General features: G+C 47.6%; 1 protein-coding gene and 1 long non-coding RNA gene across 2 annotated transcripts in view; one reads left to right on the top strand and one right to left on the bottom strand.

The window, feature by feature from the left end:
- Positions 1–4,641, top strand: part of LOC146356748 (vomeronasal type-2 receptor 26-like) — a 42,241-nt gene extending 37,600 nt beyond the window's left edge. The window contains exons 5-6 of the mRNA XM_084841310.1: positions 784–910; positions 3,731–4,641. Coding sequence (XP_084697436.1) covers positions 784–910; positions 3,731–4,641 — 1,038 coding nt within the window. The remainder of the gene's footprint in view (positions 1–783; positions 911–3,730) is intronic.
- The window catches only part of LOC146356740 (uncharacterized), a 563,405-nt gene that overhangs the window by 62,411 nt on the left and 482,204 nt on the right, over positions 1–18,790 (bottom strand). The gene's annotated exons all lie outside the window — the stretch shown is intronic.

Here is an 18,790-nt window from a genome sequence, read left to right as displayed (position 1 = left end):
TGAGCCGAAGTCTGAAGGAGAAGGTGCCAAAAGGCTGGCAAACTTCACCCCCCCCCCGACAGATTTCTCCATCACTCCTACAGGAGGGGCGGGTGACCTTGATGGCACAGAGCACTTTCTTCGGCTGGAGAACATAAGAGGAGCCTAATGTGGATCAGAGCAAGGTCCATTGAGTCCAGCATCCTGTTCACAGGATGCCCAGGGGAAAGCCACAAGCAAGACAGGAGTGCAACAGCACCCTTCCGCCCATGTTCCCCAGCACCTGATGTACGTAGGCATAGGGACATAGCTTAGACGGATATTCCAACTACGATCCGATCTGGACAGAGACAGCCTGGCTACAGTCGTCCATGCTGTGGAAAACACTCGTTTGGAGTTCTGCAGTGTGTTGTACGTGGGGCTGGGCCAAATCCAGAGTGCTGGCATTAACTTCCACAGCCCTAAGAGGTTGGGGGCAGGTTAGCAGAAGGCTCGTCTCCTTCCACATCTCCCCGCCCAGATAATCCTCAGAGGTCCTTCTCAGGGTGCCCGTGCCAAATGAGGTGAGGAAGGTGGCCCCTAAGGAAAGGAAAGGAAAACTTATGGTTTTTGTTATGTTTTCTATATTATTCTATGTTAGACCTATTCCCATGCCAGCACTCCCTCATTGCAGACGTGGTAACAGGCCTCAGGTTGAACCTGGGGCTAGAGGCCGTGTTGGGTCTGTTCCAAACCTGTCTCTCATTTGTGTAGACGAATGAGTCCTGACACTTTTTCCTTGATGGTCCTTGTCTCTGTGTAAAGCCTCTGCCTCATTCAAGGTGTGTGGAAAGCTGTCGCCCTGGATTGCTCAAGGTGGTTCTGGAAGGAAGGCCCGTTTGCTGCTATAACTGTGCTCCCTGCGCGGAAGGGACCATCTCCACTCAGGAAGGTGGGTGACTCCAGAGGAGAATGCAGGCCCTGGGGAGGAGGGCAGAGATACACCCAGACATGTTCCGTGAAGGGTTTTTAGAGGCATCTCGGAACTTGGATCATTTCTTGTGTTGTGTCTTAGCAGTGTCACAGCAGAACGGCTCTGTTAAGGCCCTTCAGGAAGCTGAGAACTCTGCCATGTTCAGTGATATTCAGTGGTGGGTCCCTCTAACCTTTATGAAATGAAAAGAGGTTGAGCAATCTTTCTGAAATTCTCAGGTTCCAGAAGGAAAGGATCATATTAGATACCTTGGAAATGTCAAGTGCAAAGGTGAAATCTGAGGGACAAAGAGCAGAAGGCAAACCCACCTCCCATTGTCCAAATAGACACTGGCAGCATTGTTATAGTTCAAATTTTGAAGGAGACCAGAGGCAGCATGGCCAATGCTTAGGAATGCTTGGAGTTGCAGTCCGACACATCTGGAGGGCGCCAGGTTGGGGAAGGCTGCTCTACAAAGAAAGAGAAGTGGGCGGCCCCCAATGATTTTCCAGGAGATTTCCACAGTCCCAGTCACCTCTGCATAGTATCTTCTCTGTTCTGTCCACATAGTTTCTCTGCTGAGGGAAGATGAGGATTTCACTTGCGCTTTCTGGAGGATGTGGTATCAAGGCTTAGATCATAATTTCCCTGCACTTTGGGGTGTGGTTCAAAACTGTATACCTTAAAAAAAATCTTGAGGTATTTGCTCATTGAATTTTGATTATTGTGGCTGTAAGCACTGGATGGGGCAGGGAGCAGTACTACCAGCCTAAATGCCCCTTCTGCATGCATACGTTCATTCCATTTCCACACCTCTCAACAGCCAAAGCTCTCCAGGAAAAAATAATATAGAGCCTTTAACAGACAAACCATTTTAATGCTTTGAATCAGCATTAAAAATTAAGAACAAAACTTCCAGGACTCAGCAATGGTTTAATACCCCTTTGCTTAAAGACATGGAACACAAGATGTGGCTCGTTCACACAGGCGAATGGAGGGGCAGAGCAGCCCTGTCTGTGCCCTGCATGAAGTGAGCATGTGCCTTGCAACATATCCGCAAAAAAAAGAAAAGAAAAGCATAAATCAAACCTACAAAGAGCTGATTGGTTAAGGAATGTGGGAAGTTGTTCTTATGGCTAAAAATCCTGTAAAACTCTTGGTCTGTTTTAATTTCTTTGTATATTATATATAATGGCAGCTTAGAAATAGTTTATGTATAATTATCTCTGCGCCCCCTTTAAGGTGTGTGGGTGTGTATAACTGGAAATCAACAGGAAACACAGCAAACAAAAAGAAAAGGAAAGGAGTATAGCCAAGATTGCTCTTTAAGTTTTAGAGGTGTACGAAACCCCACTTACCTGGCAATGCTGGGGTCTGTGGGTGGGGGGAGGCGATCCGTTCCTCCCCCCGGAATCCTCGAAGGGGGGGGGCGATCGCTTCCACCTGCCCGGAATCCTGCCCGGCCGGCTCAGCTCCGAAGCCAGTCCGCGGAACCGCTGGCCAGGCCAATCGGCAGTGGGGCCTCCACCCGCTGCCGGGCTGTCGCGGACACAAATGGCGTCCTGCGTAGGGGACGCCATTTGCATACCTACACTAGCCCGTGATAGCCTACGGAAATATTTATGTAGCCTATCCCAGCTAAAGCAGGGATGCAAATGGCGTCCCCTATGCCATTTGCATCCCTGCTTTAGCCATGATAGGCTACGTAAATATTTACATAGCCTATCACAGTCTAGAGTAGAGAGGCAAATGGCGGCCGCTACGACGGCCGCCATTTGTGGCCGCAGCAGCCTGGCAGTGGCCGGATCCGCCGCCACCGCTTCATCCTCTGCCGGAGCCGCCGGCGCCGCCGCATCGGCCACCAGGTGGATCCGTCCTGGGGGGATTCCACAGGGTGGCGGGGGGGAGGGAGGCAGTTCCGCCAAGGACTCCGGGAGTCTGTGGCAGAATTCTCTGACATCCCTAGTAAGTTTTCCTGGCACAGGTGGTGATGGGAAAATGAATCACTCAAGATAAAGTCCTGAAAAACACTTCCATAGACTTACTTCCCACTGATTCAGATCAAACACAAAATAAATCCCCACTTCTACTTAGATTGGCCATCCAACATCTATTCCTCTAACAAAATAATTCTTAAACCAGTGAGGCAGGTTGAGAATGGTACAATTCATACAGAGTTCCTGATTCAGATGGGATGTTGGTACTTGATCCCTGAGGTACCTTTGAACCCAGGATGAAGAAGTAGCCCCAGTGTAGGTCTTGGATTCGGGAGAACTGGGTTCTGATCCTTCCTCATTGAGGAGCAGAGGAGTGGGTGACTTTAGGCCAGGAACTATTTCTCACCCCAGCGAACTCACAGAGGTGTTGCTGGGTTAAAATGGGATAACGGCATGTTTACCACCCACCCAGAGCACATTGGAGGAAGTGTAGGATTCACATTCAATAAAGAATATTGTTTCTGACCCTTGTTCTCTTAAGCAATGCAGCTGACCACCCGACTGCAGTTTCAACAACAGAAAAATGCTGCCTTATGCCGATTTGCTTTATTGCTCCATCCAGCCCAATAGTATCCTATGGTCTTCAGAGATTCTTCACTTTCTTCACAGACACGTCCTCCACCACATCATGGTCCTACTACAAATTCTTAGTTCCGAACCTCTCCCTGCCTCTGCTCCAATGCCCACTTCATTCTTCTTCTTCTTGGGTATAAGCTCTCACCCGAAAATATATTGGATGGAATATAATAGAACAATGACTGTTATGAATATAGAAAAGCAATGTTACTCTTGTTATTTTCAGATGCAGATCATTGCACCAAGTGTCCGGATGATCAGCATCCAAACCAGGACCGAGATGAATGTATCCCCAAGGTTATAACCTTCCTGTCCTATGAAGAATATCTGGGGATCATCCTGACTTCTTTTGCCCTATTCTTGTCCTTAACCACGGGATTTGTGTTAGCAATCTTCCTTAAATTCTGTGAAACCCCAATAGTCAAAGCCAACAACCGGGACCTCTCCTACATTCTCCTTGTCTCCCTCCTGCTTTCCTTCTTGTCCTCCTTCCTCTTCATTGGCAGGCCAAAGGAAGTGACCTGCCTCCTCCGACAAACAGCCTTCAGCATCATCTTCTCGGTTGCCATCTCTTCGCTGTTGGCCAAAACGATCACTGTGGTGCTGGCCTTCCTGGCCACAAAGCCAGGGAACAGGGTGAGGGGATGGCTGGGGAAGAGTCTGGCCAATGCCATTGTCCTTTCCTGTTCCAGTGTCCAAGGTGTCATCTGCACCATCTGGCTGGGCATCTCTCCCCCATTCCGAGATTCTGACATGCATTCCCAAGCTGGAGAGATCGTCCTGCAATGCAATGAAGGGTCTGTCACCATGTTTTATGCTGCCCTTGGCTACATGGGCTTCCTGGCTGCCATCTGCTTCACGGTGGCTTTCCTTGCAAGGAAGCTGCCTGGGGCCTTCAATGAAGCTAAGCTGATCACCTTCAGCATGCTGGTCTTCTGCAGCGTGTGGGTGTCCTTTGTGCCCACGTATCTGAGCACCAAAGGGAAATACATGGTGGCCGTGCAGGTCTTCTCCATCTTGGCTTCCAGTGCTGGGTTGCTGGTCTGCATATTTCTTCCCAAGTGCTACATTATTGTACTGAGGCCTAATTTGAATACAAAGGAGCATCTAACAACCAAAACTAAAGAGGGAATCTGATTCTTATGGAATTGATTTGTAGGGGTGTCCTTTAGTAAGTTTCTGTCTCACCCCCACCCCCCACCCCCATCGATGTTTCAGATAATGTCCCTTTTTAAAGATAAATACTGTTAGTCCACAGTTCAACATTCAATTACGTATAAAAACACACACACATTCTTACTAGGGATGTACGAAAGTGACTTACCTTTCGTGGATTATGTTGGGGGGTGGGGAGGCGCTCCGTCCCTCCCCCCGGAATCCTGGCCGGCTGACTGTGCTCCGCAGGGATACTGCAGAGCCGCCGGCTGGCTCCGCCAGCAGCCGGACATCTGGCCGCTGACTAGCAGGGATGCAAATGGCGGTGGCCATAGCTGCTGCCGTTTGCGTCCCTGTAGTCAGCCGTGATAGGCTACGTAAATCTTTACGTAGCCTATCACGTCTGACTTAAAAAACAAACAAACACGCACGTATGCAAATGGCAGTGGCTACGGCTGCCGCCATTTGAGTTCCTTATTTTGGCCCGGCTTAGTCTACGTAAATATTTACGTAGACTAAGACGGCGAAAATAAGGGGAACGCAAATAGCGTAGCGGACGCTATTTGCGTTCCCCTTATTTTGGCCGTCTTAGTCTACATAAATATTTACGTAGACTAAGACGGGCCAAAATAAAGAACGCAAATGGTGGCGGCCGTAGCTGCCGCCATTTGCGTACACGAGTGTTTTTTTATTAAAAGTCAGACGTGATAGGCTATGTAAAGATTTACGTAGCCTATCACGTCTTTTTTTTTTTACATGGGAAATGGCGGCGGTGGCAGCCGGTTGGAAGACCGGCCATCACCGCTGCCGCCGCTGCACCGCCGCCAGAGCCACCACCGGAGCCGCCGCCACCCGGAATATCTGCTCCAGGTATGTCTCGCCCCGGGGGGATCCGCGGGGTGTGTGTGTGGCAGGCCGTTCCGCCACAGATTTTGGGGGGCCCAATGCACTGGCATTCGGCCTCCCTGAGATCCGTGGCGGAATTCTCTGACATCCCTAATTCTCACACCCCCACATGCACACACACACACAAGCCATGACATAAATTGGGCATATACTATTTAAAACAGAAGTGTTGTAGCAGAAATACAGTAACTGAGTGATTAAAAAAAAGAAGTCCAGTGGGAGGGGAGCAGAGTCTTAAAAACATGGCCACTCAGGTGAATTAGACTTCTTTCTTACTAGCACAGTAATCTGTATGGAATATAACAGGACATATATACTCAGGAAAAGTGCAATACCTGCTGAAGTGTGGAAACTCAATTGCAATTCCACTTGTATCTTCCAAGGGCTAAGAGCCACCATGTGAGCAAATAACGTTCCCCTTATTTTCGCCGTAGTCTACGTAAATGTTTACGTAGACTACACGTGCCCAAATAAGGAACACAAATGGGGGTGCCCATGGGTGCCACCATTTGCGTACGCACTTTTTTTCACCCCCAAAGTCAGCCGTGATAGGCTACGTAAGGATTTACGTAGCCTATCACGGCTGACTTTGGAAATCTAGCTTTGGAAATCTGACTTTGGAAATCTAGCTTTGGAAATCTAGTGATCCCGGGGGGGGCAGGGGGGGGTGGAGAATTTCACCACCAATTTCGGGGGGCCGAATGCGTTGGCATTCGGCCTCCTAGAGATTCGGGGAGAAATTCTCCACCATCCCTAGGTAAGTCCCATTCTGGGGGGTGGCGGGGGGGTGGCGGACCGTTTCTCCACCAATTTCGGGGGGCCGAATGCGTTGGCATTCGGCCTCCCAGAGATTCGTGGAGAAATTCTCCGACATCTCTACTCTTGCTCTCGTGTCCTGCTCTGGGTTTGCCCTGGGCACCTGGCTGGCCACTCTGGGAACAGAATGCAGAGCTAGATGGACCTTTGGTCTGATCCAGCGCAGCTTTGTTTGTGTTCTTATTAGCCCACATGGCCAAGAGAGGTCCCCATCCAGCCCGCAGAGGCTTGGGCAGCTGCCGCCAGCTCCTTTGTGATGAATATTTGCCCCGTGAGACTTTGCATTCTCGTTTGGGCCTCTTGCAAGACTCTTGCGCCAGCCTACCTAATACACTGCCTTGCAAATATTCAGCTGAAATAAATGGAGATGTTGGTCTCTGAATCTCTCATAAGCTACAAGCTTTCCTTTCAAAAGCATATAAAAAGCTGCGACTTTTTGCTGACCTCTGAGCGGACTATGGTTAGAATAACGTGGGACAAACCAGGTAAAAACACTTCCCTCTGTAAAATGAGAAGAACATAAGAGCCCTGCTGGATCAGACCAAGGGTCCATCTAGTCCAGCATTCTGTTCTCACAGTGGACAACCAGCTGTCAGCCAGTAGCCATTGCTCACCTTCTTCTATGGGAATTTGCCGAATCCCCTTTTTGAGCCATCCAAATTGTCAGCATCGCTACATCTTGCAGTGTAGCAGCCATATCAGGGGTCAGACTAAGTAGCCTCATGCAGTCTCATGCTTCATGTTCTTGCTGAGCTCTTTCTCCCTTGAATATATTGTTGTAAGCTGACGAGACACAGGAATTCCTTATCTTGTCAAAGGTCATACAGTTGTATATCTTGTTCTCTGCTGTTCTCTTCTGTTCTCTCCTTATCATGGCTACCCTATAACCCAGTTCTTGTATTATAAACAATAGTGCTAAGAGAAGAAATGTTGAGGATTGCAACCCCACACGGGAGGGGGAGGAGGAGCCATTTCATATGTGTCACAATGTCTATAAAACCAATGTGCTAATGTAAATCGGGGCTTCTGGCTCTTTGGAAACGATTCCAGCCTTAAGCCCGCGCGTTAAATAAAGAATCTCTTTTTCCTTCACTCCGTGGTCTCTCTGACTCTGGGTTCTGCAACATAAATGGTGCCGTGACTCGGATGTGGCGGGCTCTGAGCCAGACAGGTGGCAGTTGCCTGCTCTTGATCGCCGCACCGGGAGGACGAGCTCGGCGCATGCCTCCCTTTCTTGGCGCCACCGACCTTTTTGTCGAGTGAATGGGAGAAAGCCTGCACCGGGATCGCCCAAACGGTAGTGAGCAGCAAGAGAACCTTGGGAAGCGGAGGAAGGAACTTGAGCCCTGCCTGTATCGCAGCTGCAATTGAGTTGAAACCCACATTGGAAGCCTTCAGGAGAAAGGCAAGTATATGGGAAAAAGAGGGCCCCGCCTTTAGGGAGAAAGGCCACTGGGCAGAAAAAAAGAGGGCCCCGCCTTATGAAGAAGGTCAGTGTTGGTGGTATACGTATACAAAAGAACCTACTCCTTGCGGGTAGAAGGGGGGCCTGATCACACCCCCGAGTGGGCGCCAGTACCCAGCACGCCAGTACTCAGTAGGAAGCTGGGGAAGCTGGGGAAGCCGTTTTCCGCTCTGGTAAAAAGTGGGAAAAGTGGGTGGCAGGGACATATGGATGTAGTGGAGAGATTGATGATTGTGCGAGTGGCTACTGCGGTTTCTGACGCATACCGTTGACCGTCCGGGTGCCCAGGCCAGTAGCAAAGTGCGTGGTGTGAAAAATCCTCTTGTGTCGGCCAGTGAGACCCCTTCCTCACTGACCAATTCCCCTTCCCTAATTGTGTCTGTCTTCAATTTAGGAGGGAGGCTATGGGTGGTGGGGGAAGCAAACCTTGCACCCCCTTGAGATGTATGTCAAACAAAGAAGGAAAAAGGTTTTTTTAAAAAGATTCAGAATAGAGAGAGAAAACAGCAAAAAGCTCAAGGTCGAGCTGAGAGGAAAAAAAACAAGATCTGAGGCTGTTAATTAGAAAAATGTTGCAGGACAGTCTGGCTTTTAACAAAGCGTGGGAGCGTGGGAGTGTAAGGCCGAAGAAGTAGCTGTTAGCCTAGCGCGCTGAGAGGGGGGGCAGGAAAATTGCCCACAACGTTCTGAGTTGTGCAACATCATCACCTCGCCTAATTGAGATGAAATCCCTAAGAAATGGAAACTGAAAATGAAGACCCAGAAGATGAAGGCAAAATAGAAAATAAAGGTGAAGAATCAGCCCCCAGAGCACAGGCTAGACCCCTCTTCGAGTTAAAAGTGTGCCATAAGACTGTCCCAAAGCAGAATGAAGCGGAAAGACCATGTTGAAGATCTCTGTCAAGGTAACCGTGTTTAGCTTTGAACTGTGTTAAAATTGCATAGAGCCTGTAGCTACTGACCATCAGCTATATGATTTCTGAAGAGCGTAACCATTAAGCTTTTGCCGTGGGATTCCCTGTGTTAGAAAAAGAGACTCCGTAACTGTTGGCGTCTCAAGTTACATAAAAGCCCGAGTGGCGAAAAATGTAGGCAGAGCAAAAAGAAAATCATACTGACGTGCTCATGACTAACAGTTTGGTAAGCTGATACTAACTGTTTATTGGCTATTGACTTGGTGAGCCGATGTACTAACTGTTTCATTGGTTACTGGTAAGAACAATAGAAGCAATATGGTATAAAAGGCTTTTGCACACGTGTCTCGAGGTCCAGACTGCTCTGCACCCGTTTTGCAAAACGTTTCAATAAAATAGTGTTGGATCCACTGCTGCCTGCCTGGCATCCTTTCCTTCTAAACCGAAAGCAAGGACTATTTTTATCTAACAATTTGGTGCCGTGACTCGGATCCTGCTTCGGGGCGCGTCCCCTTTGCGCTGAGCCGAGGGGCCATGGAGGAGAAGTGGCCACAGGCGGTTGTTTACACTGCCTTCTCCTCACGATGGCGGCGGCCGAGGCGCTCGGGGACCAACGCCAGAGGAAGAGGGAGACGTGATCACTCCTTTTAGGCACCGGCAGTGGATCAATAAGCAGCTGGACGCAGCTGCGGGCGGGACAGAAGAGGCTTTTGGGGTAAGTGAAACAGCTTACATTAGGGGATAAACGCGGGACGGTGGTGTGTTTGTGCTTGTGTGAGACGCCTACGGGCGAAGCGAGTGGGGAGCCCCGATCTGCATTTCCTTACCCCGGAGACGGGCTAGGTCAGAGGAGGGCGAAGCGCAAGAATTGCTGACTGAAATTCCCACCGTCATGGGCGGGTCCCAATCTAAGTCTGCGAAGAAGTCCCATACGCCCTTGGAGTGTTGTTTGCGCAATTGGTCACGTTTTAAGCAAGATTATAGAACTAAGATGACAAAGGATCGTCTTGTCTTTTTTTGCACTCGGGAATGGCCAGTATTAGAACCCAAATGGCCACCTGAGGGGTCTTTTGACCCAACCTTGGTATCTGATGTGCGAACTACAGTAGCACAGAGGGGAAGTTGGGACCAGTTCCCTTATATTGATTCGTGGGCAACTTGTGCACCCCTCGGCGGCAGGCCCGCCCCATGGGTAATTAAATGTATGTCCTTGGCCCTCCCTGTGATAACTAAGAAAAAATTGAACTTCCCTATTAGAGAGGTCCCCGACCCTACCGCCCAATATCCTCAACGGACGTTGTTTGTTTATGTCCCATTCACGACATCTGACTTGTATAATTGGAAACAATTTAACCCCTCCTTTGAGGAGGACCCCAGTCCATTGTTGTCCTTAATAGAAAATGTGAGGCTCACACACAATCCTACCTGGGACGACACACAGATGTTATTAAACACTTGTTTCCTTAGTCAGAAACCGATTATTCTTGCCGGCGCGCGCCAAGCTTAGGGAGGAGCTCCCCCTTGTGACCGAAGATCAGATAGCAGCAGTGTTGCCTTTAAGACAGCCTGATCGGAGACTAGCCACCACTGCACAAAGGCAGAGGCATGCCGTATTTTCGGCTCATTTTAGCAGGCATGAGACAAGCTGCGCAGAGGGCCCCCAATTTGCAAAAAGTTCTGACTTTAAAACAAGACAAAAACGAGCCTCCTGCTGTGTTCCTCCGAAAGCTAAGGGAAGCCTTCACCAAATATACTGACATTGACTTGAATGATCCAAATAATTTAAGGATCCTCACGACTCAGTTTGTGGGAAATAGCTGCCAAGACATCAGAAAAAAGTTGCAAAAAGTTGAAAGAGGCTTGGCAGCTGACCTAGGAGTTTTAGTTGAAGTAGCTCAAAAGGTTTATGAGAGGCGAGAAAAAGAAAAAGAAGGAAAAGAAAAAGAAAAAGACAAGAAGCAGGCCAAGCTCCTTGCTGCGGTTCTTAAACCTGACAAAGAGGGAGCTAGAAAGGGGAGGAAAGGGGGAAGGAAAGGATCTCCCCTGGGGAAAGATCAATGTGCCTTTTGTAAGAAAATGGGACACTGGAAGCGTGACTGTGAGGCTTTGAAGCAGAAAGAGAGAGGGGAAAATACGGGAGGAGCGCAGAGAGTTCTGTATGAACAGGAAAGAGATTAAGACAGACCGGGGCCCGGCCCCCTCTTAGCCGTCTCTGAGGCAAGACGGGACCCCATGGTCAAAATAAAGGTTGGGGGCCGCTCCTACAAAGCCCTTGTAGACACAGGGGCCGCCCCGTCCGTCCTCCCCCTCAGTGAGCTCCCAACGGGAGGTGGGGGGGTTCACCACCGTAATGGGGGTCGAGGGAAGGGCAACCCAAGTGCCCCTCTCTCGTCCCCTGTTCACCAAGGTTAGAAAAACACACCTAGAACATGCATTTGTCTGTACCCCCTCCTGTCTGGTGGCATTGCTAGGGAGGGACTCATTGACTAAACTCCAAATTGAGATTGCTTTTACTCCTGACGGAAGGATGGAGATACGGCTCCCTAAACAGCAGAGTAGTAACTACCAAATGGCCCTTTTAAAGGTTGCAGAAAAATCCACCCCAGAGGCCACTGAAGACTAGAGCCTAATAGAAAACAGAGTCAACCATCTAGGGGGGTTATAAAGTGTCAAAAGAAAAAGTACAGTTGGCCCAACCAACTGTAAAATTCCTAGGCCATCACTTAACTAAAGGGACTCGGAGCCTAGGGCAAGAAAGAGTCGAAGTCATCCGTGACACTCCTGTCCCTAAGTCCCCCCACGAATTGAGGGCTACCTGGAGTTGACCGGATTCTGCCGACTATGGATAGCAAACTATGGGGAGGCAGCGTGGCCGCTGTATGAGGCGCTGCAGAAAGAATAAATAAGTCTTTCCTCAGTCTTAAAGCTGCTCTTGTGTCACCACCCGCACTGGCCATACCAAATCCCAGCCGGCCATTTAGACTTTATGTGCGTGAAAATAAGGGCATAGCTTGAAGAGTGCTTTGCCAGCGAAAAAGGCCCTCTTGGAGACCAGTGGGATATTATTCCAAAGTCCTAGATGTCGTAGCATGAAGATGGCCAAGTTGCCTAAGAGCAGTAGCGGCAGCAGCTCTGATCTGTACCAAAGCCGAGAGAATGACAATGGAAGGACAGATAATGAAGCTGAAGCTCCAATATTTTGGCCACCTAATGCGAAGAGAAAACTCCCTGGAAAAGACCCTGATGCTGGGAAAGACTGAAGGCAAAAGGAGAAGGGGACGGCAGAGGATGAGATGGCTAGATAGCATCACCGATGCAATGAATATGGACTTGAGCACGCTCCAGGAGAGAGCGCAGGACAGGAAGGCCTGGCGTGCTATGGTCCATGGGGTCACGAAGAGTCGGACACGACTGAACGACTGAACAACAACAAGAGTGCCGCAAATTTTGAGATCAGGAGGAGGAAGCAAATTTCTCAACCCAGCCCGGCATTCCCGATATGAAATAGGTTTACTAACAAACGAAAACCTCACTTTTAAGGCTTGCTCTAGCTTTAATATCACCACACTACTGCCAACATTACTGGGCACAAATGGATCAGGACTCCCAGATCATGACTGCCTTGAAGTATTAGACCTAGACACCAAAGGCCGACCGGACCTTGAGGATGAACCAATAGAGGGAGCCAGAGATCTGTTTGTAGATGGGTCTAGCTATATGCTAGATAGAAGGAGCTACACAAGAGCGGCCCTCTAGACAAAAATGTGCACAAAGAAAGGTTGCCTCCTCATTTCTCCGCCCAATCCGCTAAGTTGGTAGCCTTAACAAGAGCCCTGCAGGCAAGCAAAAGGAAGCGAGTATGCCGATAGCAAAAATGCCTTCGCCGTTGTGCATGCTCATGGGCAACTGTAGAAAGAGAAGGGATTCCTTACAGCAAACAGACCTCCAGTGGCTAATGGCGGCCTAATAGTGGATCTTCTAGATGCCCTCCAGCTACCCTCACAAGTAGCTGTTGTCCACGTCCGAGCCCATGGGAAAGAAAAAGAGGAAAAATGGAGACAGGGAAACCAGAAGGCAGATGAGGCCGCAAAAAGAGCAGCCAAAGAGGGAATCCAAGGAACATTCCTCATTCTACCCAAAAGAAAAGAGCGCCCCACATACTCCCCTGCTGAGTTACGGATGGCACAAGAACACGGAATAAGTCCCTGCGACGACAGATGGATCCAGATGACAGATGGAAGACTGCTTCTTCCACAGAGCCTGCAGAGGGTTGTTCTAAAACAAGTTCACCATTCTCTTAGACACCCTGGAGCATCAGCCATGATTGACTATTGCAAGAGGCTGTTTGTCTCCCCTAGCATAACTGTATGTGCCCACCGACTGGCCGCAACCTATAAAGTCTGCCAGAAGACCAACCCTCCCAGGGCACCCCCTCCTCCAAAAGGAGGGCGACCATAGGCCTACTATCCTTTCCAGAGGGTGCAAATTGATTTTGCTGAGATGCCACCATGTAGGGGTTACAGGTATTTGCTTGTAATAGTATGACAAATGACAGGGTGAGTAGAGGCGTTTCCATGTAGAAACTGCCAAGCTAAAACTGTTGTTGCTAAATTGTTACAGGAGGTGGTGCCCCGGTTCTCCCTGCCCGAAGTTATAGAGTCCGATCAGGGCTCACATTTCACCTCAGTTATTACACGGGGGCTGGCACAAGCTCTGGGAGTAGAGTGGCATTTACATTGCCCCTGGAGGCCCCAGGCAAGTGGACAGGTTGAAAGAATCAATCGGAGCCTCAAGGAGACTTTAACCAAACTCCAACAAGGGGTGAAGCTCACTTAGGTTGAGGCTCTGCCAATAGCTTTAACGAAGCTTCGAAGGATGCCAAGAAAGGACATAAAATTGTCCCCCTTCGAACTGATGTTTGGGTTCCCGCCTCGGGTACACTGCAGAAAGAGGGAGGAAGTCAAGTGGGAGGTGGGTGATCAGATGCTAAGAGATCAGTTGACTTCTCTACAGTCTGTTCTTTCACAGCTACGAGCTTATTCCGTTCCGTTACAGAGACTGCCGTTAGATGCACCTATCCACCTCTTCCAGACGGGAGACGAGGTGTTGCTGAAAAGGTAGAATAAAGAAGCTTTAAAGGAAGGGTGGGAGGGGCCTTATTTGGTGGGACCAACCAGCCACTCGTGTGTAAAGCTTGTGGGTTCTAGCAAATGGACACATTGCAGCTAGATAAAGCCATTTAGGCGACCCTTGCTTCCTTCTGTCACCTGGAAAGAACAGAAGGACACGGGCAACAGTCCTCTGCTCCCTGGCACCCCTCCGGAAGCTGCCAGGGACACAGGCGAAGAAGCCATCCAGGAGCCACAATCACCTGTAATATACAAGTCACAACATCTGAGAGAAGCTCGTGATCGAATTACAAAAAAACTTGTAATATGAAGCAAGTATTGTGGGTGGTGTTGGTAATGTTAGTCAAAAAAAATATTAACATAAATGGTGATACCTCAAAGACTTGGGCTTGACAGCTTTAAGATAAAACCCCAAAATGTCACACCTACAGCCCTCAGACCACTTCTGGTACAGATCCCTGAGAAAGAGAGGCGTCCCTGGAGAACCAAGTTAGAGATCCCAATAACAGAGAAAACTGATAATGTGTGGTTAGAGTGGATAAAGTATACAGCCAAGTCTTTAAATAAGTCTGACTGTTTTGTTTGTGCCACAGGGAGATCTGTAGCAAAGGTGCTGCCCTTTCCACTGAGATGGGACACTCCTTCCCTCCTCACCTGTGTGATCCGTTTGTTCCAGCACCCTAACGCATGGGGAAAGAAAAAGTGCCAGACTCTCAATAAACTATACCCGTGATGCTATAAAGAGATTGGCTGAGCAACTAAATGCCACCAGCCAAATGGCTTGGAAAAATCAGCGTGTTCTTAATATGTTAGCAGAAAAAGGAGGGGTTTGTGTCATGCTAGGTAGACGGTGTTGCACCTTCATCCCTAACAACACTGCCCCAGATGGCACGGTAACAAGGGCTTTGCAGGGCCTCACCGCCTTGTCTGAAGAATTAGCCAAGAATTCAAAGATTAACAACCCCGTGACTGCCTGGTCAGAGAAATGGTTTGAAAAATGGAAACACCTAGCAGCCTCAATCCTTATTTCGCTTGTAGTGATGATAAAAGTTATAGTGTTATTTAGTTGTTGCATTATCCCCTGTGTTAAAAGCTTATCCCAGCGACTGATAAAAACCGCTGTCAAAACAGATGCTCTTGCTTTATTGTACCAATAAAGAGGCTCCGTTTTAAACGCTTTAAGACATGAATAAAGACTTAAAGGAGGGAATTGTTAGAAAAAGAGACTCCGTAACTGTTGGCGTCTCAAGTTACATAAAAGCCCGAGTGGCGAAAAATGTAGGCAGAGCAAAAAGAAAATCATACTGACGTGCTCATGACTAACAGTTTGGTAAGCTGATACTAACTGTTTATTGGCTATTGACTTGGTGAGCCGATGTACTAACTGTTTCATTGGTTACTGGTAAGAACAATAGAAGCAATATGGTATAAAAGGCTTTTGCACACGTGTCTCGAGGTCCAGACTGCTCTGCACCCGTTTTGCAAAACGTTTCAATAAAATAGTGTTGGATCCACTGCTGCCTGCCTGGCATCCTTTCCTTCTAAACCGAAAGCAAGGACTATTTTTATCTAACACCTGCAATGAAGAAATCTCACTGATTTGAGTGTCCAGTGTTACACTGCCTAAGTGTGTGTGCTAAAGAGACCGAGAAACCAGACAGCATGTTCCTGGCCAAGCCAAAATCACGCTACTGCCATGCTCCTGGAAGCTGCAATAAACTGTGTAAGCTGGGAGACCCAACCTGATTGAGAAGAAAAGAAAATATTGGAGCAACTGTCTTGAAAAACAATGAGATCTGTGTAGCTGGCTGGCTGACGCTGTCAGTGATGTTACAGCTTTAAATTAAGACTGTTTTCCTGTTTGAGACCCCAGCGAAGAAAGCCGACCCGAGTTATTTGTTGCCCGTGCCAAAGCAAGAATTTGGTGGCCCTGTACCTCATCGTGTCCTGTTTTGAGCTTGGGATTTACAAATACAAACAAACTGAGAAGCTTGCCTTTGAAGTCCTGCAAATCACCCCACCGCCTCCCCGAAGATTAATGGCTGCCTGAAAAATGCAAGTATAAAGCGATGCCCATCACCCCCCAGCGTCCTGAGTTTCGGCACTCAGTGTTTCAGTGCTTTCGTGTACCAGGTTAGAAGAAAAAAAAAAGAGTAAGTTTTTAAAATGTCTGTGAGAGAACCTGACAGAAGTAAAATAAAATTTACAGAGGAGTTGCCCAAGTTAAAGCATCATGGCTAGAGAGCTGAGCTGTGCCGCTCTGTTTAAACAGAAGCCTTGCTAAAAAGTTAAAGGCCCTTGTCTGTCAGAAGGGGTGTAGGGCCACACTTTCCCTTTTTAAACTGATGCAAAAGTGGAGAGCCTTTGCTGGAAACATCGCATCTTCATTGCCCAGAGCCTTCACTGTTTGCCTCCATCATCATCTGGGCTTTTTAGAGACACTCTGCACATGAACTAAAATTTTAAATTGTCAAAGACTTGCCATGGACAGTGCTGTGAAGCTTTGGATAAACTTGAACTCTCATCGCTGTAGACCATGTGTCTGTGTTTGTAGTCAGCTCAGTGTACAGCAGGCTGAGTTTGATCTATAACTTTTAGATTTCCTTCTGCCAGAACTCATGCAGCATAGAGTTGCCGATGCAAAAATGGTGACCTAGAACTCTTTCTGTGTGTGGGTATGCCCGTCCCTTGATTTTAATGAGCCCTGAGCTTTCAGCCAGAAGAGCAGTATAATTGCTGGATCTGCTCCATCATGCCTTACCATGCAAGAAGTGTTTTCCATTCATTGTGTTAAATTGCAGAAAAAGTTTGTTGTGTATATTTTATGATTTCTTAAATATCATAAAATATATGTGATATTTGCAGATTAGTGTTAGTTGCAACTCCAAATGATACTAAGTGTGGTTCCCAATAGATGACAAGAAAAGAAAGACAAAAGCAAGTAGAAAAGAAGGAATAGAGAAAGTAGCAGACAGATAGAGAAGAGAAGAAAAAAAAAAAGAAAGAAAAGGCAAGAGGCAAAGAAAAAACATTTATAAAAAAGAAGCGTGGCCATAGTTGCCCCCATGATAAATTAAAAGCAGCTGATTGTGCCTGGAGCTTATTACCTGGGGTAAAGTAGCCACAATAATGTAATAGTTCTTTAAAATGAAGAAAATGTAACTAGAAGGAGAAGAAGAGCCTATCCCAAATGTGTGTCAGTGGGACTAGTGTAAGGCAGAAAAGTTTAAGTAAGTTTAACTTGAAAAAGACAAATAAAGAGACAAGGCTAGTGCATGGAGCAGAAAGTTTTATATAAAAAGTTTGAAACATGATCTGCAATACAGGCAGATCAGCAAAGAAAAAGAAAGAAAAAGAAAGAAAAAATTTGTCTTCCCATACTAATAAATAAAAGTGTTATCAAGCACTTTGGGAAGCGAAGTTGTTTACAGGAAGCTGTGCCTGAGAACCAAACACTTCTAGCCTATGCTAAAAATGCTTGCTAGTGTTGTGCTGCCTCATGGGTAACATGTATGGTATAAAAACCCATTTAGCCCAATAGCTCGTGGTTCAGAGAAGCTGTCTGATCCAAAAATTAAGTACGCCTGTGTGCTGTAAGTTACCCAATAAAGTCTCCTTGTAAGTAACCCCCCCCTGCTGGAATCCCAAAACACAAGTTGGGCTAGAGCGCCTCACCCAGTATCAAACCCTGCTGTTAGAAGCCATGAAAGGCAGGTATAAAGAAGTCAATTAATATGACCAAAGTGTCTAAAGTGCTGCAAGGTGCCACCGAGGCCCCAGAGCGTACTTGGAGCGTCTTTCAAATGTCTGTCGCCAGTATACCTCCCTCAACCCAGAGGCCCAAGAAGACATGGATGAAAGAAGAAAAGAAGAAGACCCAGCAGAGGCAGAAGATTCTTAAAAAAAGAACCAGTGTGCCCAGTGTGGACAAGATGGACATTAGTGGCATGAATGCCCAAATAAAATAAATCAAATACACAAAGGAGAAAACCAAAGGGGCCAGAATGGGCGAAGAGGGAGACAGCTTGAGAGGGGCCGTGACATTGACTGTGAGGGGCAGTGACATTGACTTCATGATTGACACTGGAGTGGCATCAAGAGCAAGCAAACGTTAGCCTTAAACAAGAAGTCCAAACACTGAGCAAAGGTCTTCAAGCCCAGCGTCGCTTTGTCTTAAAAAAATAAGCCATTCCCATCACAGAAGTTCATCCTTTCCAACCAAGAGTTAAAGTATGAGTTAAAGAGGGAAAAATAACCCTTTGACTCCCAGATGGAGAGGACTGAAAACTGTCATACTTTCCACCCCCGCAGCTATGAAAGCAGCTAGAATTAAACCCTAGATACATTGGACACGAGTCAAGAGAGCGAGAGGGGGAGAGTAGACTGTAAACAGAAATCCTGAAAATCCTTTAAAAATCATTCTGAAAAAGCAGTAAGAAGACTCAGGCTAGACCTTACTGTGGACACACCGGGAGACTGTCCCCCTGCGTACGGTCAGACCTGCAACTGGAGAATTGAAGAAGGGGACTAGACCCTACTGCTGCTTGCCAGGTGAATAGCTGCCCAGCGTACGGTCAGATCCCAAAGAAGATCAAACATGCGTGTTGTAGTGTTAGTAGTGTTGCATTGTGTTTCCTTAATAAGGTGCAAAAAGGGGGGGCTGCCCCTGGAAAAAGAAGTTTGTCCCAGTGATTTGCTGATAATTACTGGCTTCACCTGGCTAACATCACGAGAGTAAAACATTTTTGTTTGCCAAGAGGTATACCTGCAAACAGGCTTATTAGCTCTTGCCTAATACCTGTCTGTAGACATTCTGAGAAAATTCAAAAAGATACCATGTTAAGAGTTTATGGTGTAAGTTTAACTTATTCCCAAAATGCTAATTGGGGCGTGGTTGCAAA

The sequence above is a fragment of the Heloderma suspectum genome, chromosome 2 (assembly GCF_057233095.1).
Source record: "Heloderma suspectum isolate Gila_16-S chromosome 2, 16-S_ref, whole genome shotgun sequence".
Classification (NCBI taxonomy): Eukaryota; Metazoa; Chordata; class Lepidosauria; order Squamata; family Helodermatidae; genus Heloderma; species Heloderma suspectum.
The sequence above is the reverse complement of the archived record's forward strand: the minus strand, read 5'-3'. Positions and strand labels throughout refer to the sequence as shown.